We start from the raw sequence: 9,937 nt of genomic DNA, 5'->3' as shown, positions 1-9,937 counted from the left end.
GAAATGACTGATAGATTTAAATACATTAAGTTGATTTTTTTTTGGTCTTTTTGAGACAGTCTCTCTGTAGCCCCAGCTGGCCTGGAACTCACTATGTAGACCAGGTTGGCCATGAACTCAAGTGCTGGGATTAAAGGCATGTACCACCATACCCAGCTAATCTTGTTTTTTAATTTTTTAATATTTTATCATTTTTATTTTTATTTTATGTGTATGAGTGTATTACCTGCATGTATTGCGTGTATGTAAGTTAAGTGCACCTGTGTTGTGCAATGCCCTTGGAGGTCAGAAGAGGGTATTGGATTCCCTGGAACTGGAGTTATGGATGGTTATTAGCCTCCATGTGGGTGCTGAGAATCAAACACAGATTCTCTGCAAGAGCAGCCAGTGCTCTTAACCACTGAGCCATCTCTCCAGTCACTAATCTTGGGGTATTTTTATGTGAGGAAAAATAAATGGATAATCTTGATGTTGCAGGTGCTGTGTGCAGAGTGCTGAGACACCAAGGCATTTCTTTTCTGCAAGAAATAGTTTATTGTGCTAGCCCCTGGCTCCATGGGTTTGTACCCCAAAGGCGGAACATCAAAAGTGCTTTTTGTGGGTTTTTTTTTTTTTTGAGACAGGGACTCCATATAGCCCCAGCTACTTGCTATGTAGACCAGGATGGTCTTGAACTCACAGAGATCCACCTGCTTCTGCCTCCTGAGTGATGGGGCTAAAGGTGTACACCATCAGGCCTGGCTACACCCAGTCATTTATACCTCATTTAGTTTCCCTTTACAGTTCAGTTTCTTTGTCTCCCCTCTAAGGTAACACAGGTATCCTAATTGGGTGCTCCATGCTGCAAGGTCATGACAGGCAGAACTATGTGTGTGCACAACCCATGCTGCATTCCTTTTCCTTTGTTCTGGGCATTTCTACCACATTGAGACACATTTGCAAGAGCAACTAGGGATTAATGCTCTTACACTTAAAAAAAATTGGGGGGGTCTTTTTGAGACAGGGTCTCCCTGTAGCCCCAGCTGACCTGGAACTCACTATGTAGGCCAAGCTGGCCTTGAACTCACGGAGATCTGCCTGACTCTGCCTCCAGGGTGCTGGGATTAAAGGTGTGCACCACCACGCCTGGCTTAAAATTTTATAAAAAAAATTTTTTTGGTCTTTTTGAGACAGGGTCTCCCTGTAGCCCCAGCTGGCCTGGAACTCACTATGTAGACCAGGCTGGCCTTGAACTCACAGAGATCTGCCTGCCTCTGCCTCCCGAGTGCTGGGATTAAAGGTGTGTGCCACCACCCAGCAAATATGGTAAATGAAATGTAACTGGTCAGGATACATATATAAAAATATTCATCCACACTAGAAGTCAAATGAATATAATGGATTGGCAATGCAGTTCACTCAGTAGTGATTTCCTAGCAGGCGGGAAGCCTGAGTTTGAGTCCCAGCACACAGGAGCAGGTGTGGTTGCCCACCCTGTAATTCCATTACTCTAGAGGTAGAAATAGATAGTTCTGCATGGTGGTTCATGCCATGGAAGGAGGAGGATTGTGAGTTTAAGGCCAGCCTGGACTATATAGCAGATCTGCTTATCTAAAAACAAACAAACAAAAACATTTTTGAGATGGAGTCTCCCTGTAGTCCCAGCTGGCCCGGCAGTCATTGTGTAGATCAGGCTGGCCTTGATCTCACAAAGATTTGCCTGCCTTTGCCTCCCAAGTGCAGTAACTAAAGGCTTGTGCCACTACTCCTGGCTTCAACCAGTTATTTTTACATTTTCTATAATGGTCATCTTTTCTAATAAATATATGTATGTATGTATGTATGTATGTATGTATGTATGTATATACATAGTTGTGGGGGATAAAGGAGAACAGGGCTACAAAATACAAAATGTCAGTCAGGGTGTAAAAGTGCTTGCATTGTAAACCTGGTAATCTGAGCTCAATTCCCAGAACCCACATAAAAAAAGCCAGATGCAGTGGCAGGCACATCTGTAATCCCAGCATTCCCATAGTGAGATGGAAGGAGACTGGGAATCTCTGGAAGTTCTCAGGCTAGCTAGCCTGGAGAATGCAGCCCCCAGAAACAAGACAGATTGACTCAACAAGGTCAAAGGAGAGACGGACTCTCAAGAGTTGTCCTCTGATCTCTACATGCACTGGATATGTCAGAGAGAGAGACAGAGAGACAGAGACAGAGAGACTAATCATCACCATTATCATCATTCAGGCCCTGGAGAGATGGTTGATGGTTTGTAGATTAGGAGTGCCTGTAACAACTGTAACTGTAACTCCAGTTATAAGGGATCTGACCCTCTTCTGGCCTCCACCATCACCTGCATGCCCATGGTGCATAGAAACCCACACAGGCACACACACAAACACAATAAAATAAAATACTTTTTTTTGTCTTTTTGAAGCAGGGTCTCCCTGTAACCCCAGCTGTCCTGGAACTCACTATGTAGATCAGGCTGGCCTTGAACTCACAGAGATCCACCTGCCTCTGCATCCCAAGTGCTGGGACTACAGGTGTGCGCCACCATGCCCGGCATAAATACATTTTTAAAAATCCAAAATGAGCGGGGCCTGGTGGCATATGCCTGTAGTGCCAGCACTTGAAAGGCAGAGGCGTGAGTTCGAGGCCAGCCTGGTCTACATAGTGAGTTCCAGGCCAGCTGGGGCTACAGGAAGACTCTGTTTCAAAAAGACCAAAATAAAAAAAAAAAAAATCCAAAATGACAAATGTCTGCAATGGGGACAACAAACTGCTATTTCAGTCACTCTGGGTAAAATCAGGGGACTCTCTGGACTTTGAAGACGCCACAGGTGCACAGGGGTCACCATTTCTCTAATTCTCTATCCTGCAGCAATGACAATGTCTTCAAAACATAGTGTCAAAAAGCATCTGGATCCAGAGCAGTCTCTAGACCACATCCGTGCACACAGGGCAGCAGGTCGGCCCCCAGCCTGCAGTCCCAGGCCTCAGTTCTAGCATCCCCATGTTCACACACCCTGGTGCCTGGTGAGTGCTTCCGGTGCTTGCTGTGGGCTTGCCCCTGGGCCTGCTGGAGTCATACATGTCCACCCATGCCCCTTGCCCAGGTCTACTTTTGACTTTTCACAGAGAAGGCAAAGGACATTAAGACTTCCCTTCCTCCCCTGACTGAAAGCATCAGATTGACACTTTGTGTCACTTTGCTCAATCTGTAAGGACTCTTCATAATCTCTCACACTGAGTCCCCTTAACTCTTGCCCACCTTGCAGCTTTTATGTAATTTCATTGATGGTTTTCATTGGGTATCCCTGATACTGTGAAAAAATGTTTCCAGAAAGAAACTCTATCTTGAGGCTTGGAGAGATGGCTCAGCGGTTAAGAGCACTGACTGCTCTTCCAGAGGATGTGGGTTCAATTCCCAGCACCCACACGGAAGTTAACAACTGTCCGTAACTCCAGCGCCTTCTTCTGACCTTCATGGGCATTGCACAACATCAGTGCACTTACATGCATGCAAGCAATACACTCATACACATAAAATAAAAATAATAAAATAGTAAAAAAAAAAAAAGCTAACTCTTCAGCTGAACCTTCTTCAAGGCCTGCCACACCTGTCTGCCTAACATTTCCACCAAGGTGTTTAAAACTGTGTTCATTTGCTGGACATGGTGGCACACAGTTTTAATCTCAAGACTTGGGAGGCAAGAGGAAGGTGGATCTCTGTGAGACAGAGGACAGCCTGTTCTACAAATTGAGTTCCAGGCCAGCTGGAGCCACAGGGAGACCCTATCTCAAAAAAAAAAGTGTGTTTATTTAGTCTCAAGTAAAATTATTATTCTGGGGGTGGGGCATGTGTGCACACATGGGATACACATGTGGAGGTCAGAGGGCAGCTTTCAGGACTTGAGTACCACCATGGCTTCAAGCTCTCCAGGCTTGCATGGCAAGCACTTTTTAAAAAACATTTTCAAATGTTTATTTATTATTTATTTATTTAGGTATTTTTGAGACAGGGTCTCCCTGCAGCCCCAGGTGGCCTGGAACTTGCTATGTAGTACAGGCTAGCCTTGGACTCACAGAGATTCACCTGCCTCTGCCTCCCAAGTGCTGAGATTAAAGGGTATGCCACCAGGCCAGGCAAAAATGTTTATTTTTAATATATATATACACATATTTGGCAAGTTTACTGCTTATATTAAGAGTCTAACAATGTAGAGTCTGCTTTTTGGGTCTTGGGTTGTTGTTTTTCTCTTCTTCCTAGGTGACTGATAAATATTACTTTTTAAGAAACTGTCTTTCCAGGAACCAGAGGCTATAAATCCCTAATCATAACACTTTCAAATACCAAATACTTCTATGTTGCAGGAATTCCCTGCAGTAGGAGGAGGAAGAGATTTCTGCGCTATTTTCAGTAAATTTAAGCATGGCATAATAAAAATTAACTATAAGTGTTAGGTATCTTAGTAAATACACTTAATTGTGTTCGCTTTGCTTTGACTCTGCAATCAATGACTTACCTATTTCCATAAACTTTTTAACAACTGAAGCATCATTATAAACTTCACTTTTTCAAAACTAGCTCTCCATCCATAGAAGATTTTAAAGAACCCACCAACCAAACTCATCATTTAACAGACAACTAAACAGCAGTCTTCATGAATGCAATTTTTCTTCACAAAACAGCATGCTGTCAAAGAGTGTGAACGTAAAGGGAATGCCATCATGCTAGGTAACGTGATGGAAAAATCTAGGTGTTTTCTAAGGTAAGGCAAAGAGTTTAATATTTATGTAATCAAAGTCCAAATAAACCTTTCTTCAGCTCACACTGGGCCACCTTTCTACCCAAGCACTCCACGCTCTAGGCTCTGGCCCAGGCTGTGTTACTACGCCATGCGTATGAATGTGTTGATGTTGGACTCGCCCCTCCTGATGTCCTTGCGCTTGATCAGCCACTTGATTTGCTCTTTTATCATTTCCTTGTGTGGTAAGAACAAGTTTTTCAGAATTCCTACTAATTCAGTCTGCAGCTGAGCGTTGCTAATTTTCTTTCTTATTTTCGTTTGTATGATGGCTTCCTGGCTTCTTAATAGGCTTAGTTGGACTATTCCTTCATTTTCTTCCTCTCTCATTCTTTCTGTAGTGAGCTGCAAGCAATCAATCAAGTTGATTTTTCCCTTTTTCTGAACTTTAGCATTTTTTATTAAACTGAAGTCCTGGTTCACTGAGAAGAAAGTGCTTTTTGTAAAGTCTTTGGGTGAGCTGACTTGAGGTTCGTACAGCAAAACTTGCCATTTGAGCTGGGGAAAAGTTACTAAAGGCCATAAAGTCCTTCTAAGTTCAGCATCAGGGAGTTCAGTTTGCAAGTTTTAGGTTTTCAAAGCTGATTTTCTCTCTGGGTCTTTAGTTCCATGCAAATAACATAGCCAGCTGCAATATGGTTACTTCCAAATCGTACTGACCTACTCATTCTTAAATTCCATTTGATATGAGATGATGTCAATGTAATTTTCTACCACTATGATTTTTTTTAAAAAACTCTTCTACTTCAGGTATCAAATCCTCCAGTTCAGTAGAAATGAGGCAAAGACTTTCTCAGAGCTTCTAGACCAGGCAACAGCATTCAGAATTTTTATATTAACTGAATCAGCTGGTAAAGACAACTTATTATTTTTGTGGTTCAAGTCTTCAGATACTTTGATGTCCCAAAACATTCCAGCAAGTTTGTTCACATAATCTGCTGGCATGTTGATAGAAGTCATCAGTCAAATGAGCTTTGTGATGCTTCATAAAAACATCTTTGTTCTGTACATATTAAGTGCCAAGAGCACTTCTTTAAGCTTTGCTTCAATCTCCTCAGAGGTTAGTTTTTTGCTTAATGGTGTTTTTCTTAGCAACATGTCACAGTAATTGGCAAGCAACTCAGGGCATTTGGATTCAGGTTGAATTTTCAACCCCCACTCCTTTTTGCTTCATAGATAATCCAAGTTTAAATATGGTAGCATCATTAAATGCTTTATATACCTTATCTCTTGCAGTAATTGTGGATCATCTTGAAAAGCTTCTTTAATGAGTTTACTAAATCTATTAAATAGTATAAGTAATTGCTCAACATATTTCAACAGCTGCATGGGAAGCACTTCTACTCTCTGAGCCATCTGCCTGGACCCAAGTAAAACTATTTTTGAAAGGTAAGTTTTCTATAGAAAATCAAGTGTAAGCAGGAAGCATGGGTTACGTGTCTATTTTTTATTCCCTACAACTCCTCTACAGTTGTATTCTTGAGCCTATGAGATGGCTCAGTGGGTGAAGGCACAGGCCACCAATCTTAAATACCTGAGGATCCACATGGTATCAATCTATTTATTCTCTCTCTCTCTCCCTCTCTCTCCCCTCTCCCCCCCCCCATTTGGTCCCTTTAGTGACCTCTAGGGATGCCAGCTTTTATTCAGATCTGGTAGTGGCTGGAGGAGTGAGCACTCTGCACACACAAGTAGTTGATCTGGCTGTAGGGCAGCAGAGAAATAAGTGGTATTTCTGGGGCAGGTGATAGGGCAGCAGGCGGGAATATAAGGAGGTTCACAAGGCTAAACACAGTCCCTGTGCTCTAAATACCATTCTTTTTGTTTTGTTTGTATGTTTTGATTTATTTTATTTTTGAGACAGGGTTTCCCTGTAGCTCCGGGTAGCCTGGAACTGGCTATGTAGACCAGACTGGCTTGGACCTCACAGAGATTCACCTGCCTGTCTCCCAAGAGCTGGGATTAAAGGTGTGCACTACCATGCCTAGCTAAATCCTGATTCTCATCTGTTTAACTGTCTTCATATTTAAATCTATCCAAAAGATTGTGTTCTATTTTACTTTTTGAATTCTACATTGGATTGCATAACATGTATTATATTTTACTTACCAACACACTCAGTGTACATACATAGTACTTCTGACCAAGATGAACACTGTCTCTCCCTAATCCTGGTGAACTCTGATTCATCAAAGAAGGACTATGCAGCAGTATGCTTATTTGACTCTAGGTCAATTTGTAAAAGAAAAAAAAATTACAGAAAGTTATTTCCAGAATGAATTTTTTTTCAAAATCTAATTTGTTAAAACTAAGTTCTATAAAGTTATAATTTGAACTGTCAAGGCCTGTTAAAAAGTTGAGCTCTGTTCATACCTCAGCCTTTGAGAGCTGAGTCTAAGTATACAAAATAGAAGTGAAGGATAAGCTCCACTGAGGAAACTTTTACTGTTGGGGCTGGAGAGATGGCTCAGAAGTTAGGAGCACTTGCTGATCTTGCAGAGGACCTGGGTTCAGTTCCCAGCCCCGACTGGATGACTCATAGCCACCTGTAACTCCAATTCTAGGGGATCTGATGCCCTCCTTTGTCCTTCAGAGGCACTGCATGCCCATGGTACACATACATACACTCAGGTACACACACATACACATAAAATAAATAAACCTTTGAACAACTACACTGCTTGTATTTTAAATGGCTGGAGTAGAGTCAAAGCCAAAGTTTAGGAAAAATGTGACGGACTTTTGACTGCTACAAACAAGCAGAGATTTTTAAAAAATGGTTTTATTTCATAAGTCTAGAGATAGCCAAGGGTTAGTGTTGTGGTCAGCAGCCTAACAAGGTGGAGACTGGCATCCCCATGGTTCTCTTATGTAGTCCAGGCTAGCCTCAAACTGTCTTTGGAGCTGAGGCAGGCCCTGTCCTGATCTTCCTACCCCCTTTTCAAAGGCTGAGCTTATAGGCATAAGCCATAATTCCTGGCTCAAGTCAAGAAGTTTCTACCAAATTTTTTTATTTTTATTTTTTTGATATTGGGTCTCATTCTCTACCCCAGGCTACCCTGGAACTCACTCTATAGGCCATGCTTTATAGGGATAATCATGGTGATCCTCCTACCTCAGTGTCTAGAGTGCTATATTATAGTTGTGAGCCATCACACCTCACAACTATAATTTAAAGCCAGGCATGGTGGCTCATGCCTTTAATCTCAGCACTCGGGAGGCAGAGGCAGGCAGATCTCTATGAGTTCAAGGCCAGCCTGGTCTACATAGGGAGTTCCAGGACAGCTGGGGCTACAGGGAGACGATGTCTCAAAAAGACAAAAGAAAATTATAATTTAAGCTGGGTATGGTGGTACAAGCCTTTAGTCCCAGCACTTGGAAGACAAAGGCAGAGAGATCTCTGGGAGTTCAAGGCCAACCTGATCTACAAAGGGAGTTCCAGGTCAGCCAGAGCTACATCGTGAGTAAGACCCTGTCTGAAAAACAAAACAAAAACAAATAAAAAGGATTATAATTTAAAATGAGTTCTGGGTCTGTTTGAGACAGGATCTCCCTGTAGCCCCAGCTGTCCTGGAACTCACTACGTGGACCAGGTTGGCCTTGAACTCACAGAGATCCGCCTGCTTCTGCACCACCACGTCTGGCTGCTCTCAGATTTTTTAACAGATGCATTTCAATGACATTGATTTTTTTTTTCTTAAGTTTCCCCCTTAACATTCTAGAATGGTACAAAAATTAAATTTCAAGAAAGGGTGGAAAAAAATCAAAAGATGAACAGTGACAAAACAGGTTCAGCCTCACTTCTGCTCAGTCACTGCCCTTCCACACCAAAGAGCATCTGGAAAACCTCCCCACATCCACTGGCATTTAAGAACTGGTACAGCTGACCAAAGTCCATGTGATTTCCCCTAGCTCCATGGACACTGAACACTTTTTCTTCGAAAGTGGAAAACTTCTGTTGTCTTTCCATTTCGTTGGTTGTACCATCAACAGAAATATCTTCTCGATGGCGAATTAAAATTCGCTTCCAGTTTAATTTTCTGAGTCTGAAAAAAAATTCAAAATAGAAAATTTCAGGATACATATTCTACAGCACTGAAAATAGAATTTATAAAATACATTTATCAATTTCTTTTCCTATCAGAAGTAATTTATCATTGTACCAATGGCTCTGTTCATGATTCCATCTGCAAACTTATTTCCATTATTACTGCCTTAAATCTATGTCATACCTTATTTTTTAAATTAATTATTTATTTTTGTCTTTTTGAGAGTCTCCCTGTAGCTCCAGCTGGCCTGGAACTTGCTATATAGACCAGGCTGGCTTCAAATTCACGGAATTCACAGAGATCTTCCTGCCCCTGCCTCCCGAGTGCTTATTTTATTTATTTTATTTTATTTTATTTTTATTTGTTGTTATTGTTTTTTGATAGGGTCTCCCTAGCACCAGCCTGCCTCGAAATCACTATGTGGACGAGGCTGGCCTTGATTTCAGAGATTCTGCCTCCCATTATTTTACTTTTTAATATAACATTTATTTTTGCAATAGGGTCTCCTGTATCACATATTGGCTTTAACTCAATATGTAGCCAAGGATAGCCCTGAACTACTGATCCTCTTGCCTCGACCTCCAAAGTGCAGAGATACAGGCAGGTGCCACTATGCCCTGCTTACACGGTGCTGGAAATGGAACCCAAGGCCTTGTGCATGCCAAGCAAGCATGCTACCAACTCAGCTTCAGCCTCAGCCCTGGTTACCTGTATTTTAGAATTAAGGAAGTTCTCAGAAACAATATTATCAATAGAGCATTAATGATTTTATCAATGAGAAGACTAGTTGCAAGCCTAATGCTTCCAGAAAGCAGGATGAAACCATGTCATTAGTTAGGTAAGGGAGGAATCAGATTCATGAAAATTGATAGGATCCTACACAGCATCCAGAGCAGGGGATTCATTCACATGTGTTTACAGCATGGCTGCTGTGCATGCTGTGTTAGGTGAGGAGGGTGATGCTGACTGTGTGTGATTTCTGCTTTACCACTGACCTTAGACTGAACCCCCATGAAACTATACCCCATGAAACTATACCCTCTGGAACATACTTATTTCTACATCACTATTATCGTCTTTCAAATTATGTATATA

At 41.9% G+C, this 9,937-nt stretch overlaps 1 protein-coding gene and 1 pseudogene across 1 annotated transcript in view; both read right to left on the bottom strand.

The window, feature by feature from the left end:
• Window positions 1-4,781: 4,781 nt before the first annotated feature.
• Window positions 4,782-6,149, bottom strand: LOC103736543 (annotated as a pseudogene).
• A 2,232-nt stretch (window positions 6,150-8,381) lies between these two features.
• Rwdd2b (RWD domain containing 2B) overlaps window positions 8,382-9,937 on the bottom strand; it is a 14,399-nt gene continuing 12,843 nt past the window's right edge. Inside the window, exon 5 of the mRNA XM_008836030.3 lies at window positions 8,382-8,839. Within this exon, the coding sequence (XP_008834252.1) occupies window positions 8,605-8,839 (235 nt within the window). The 3' untranslated portion in view covers window positions 8,382-8,604. The remainder of the gene's footprint in view (window positions 8,840-9,937) is intronic.

The sequence above is a fragment of the Nannospalax galili genome, unplaced genomic scaffold (genome assembly GCF_000622305.1).
Source record: "Nannospalax galili isolate Female #2095 unplaced genomic scaffold, S.galili_v1.0 scaffold136, whole genome shotgun sequence".
NCBI classification, from domain to species: Eukaryota; Metazoa; Chordata; class Mammalia; order Rodentia; family Spalacidae; genus Nannospalax; species Nannospalax galili.
Note: the sequence above shows the minus strand (reverse complement) of the source record. Positions and strands in the feature narration are given on the sequence as shown.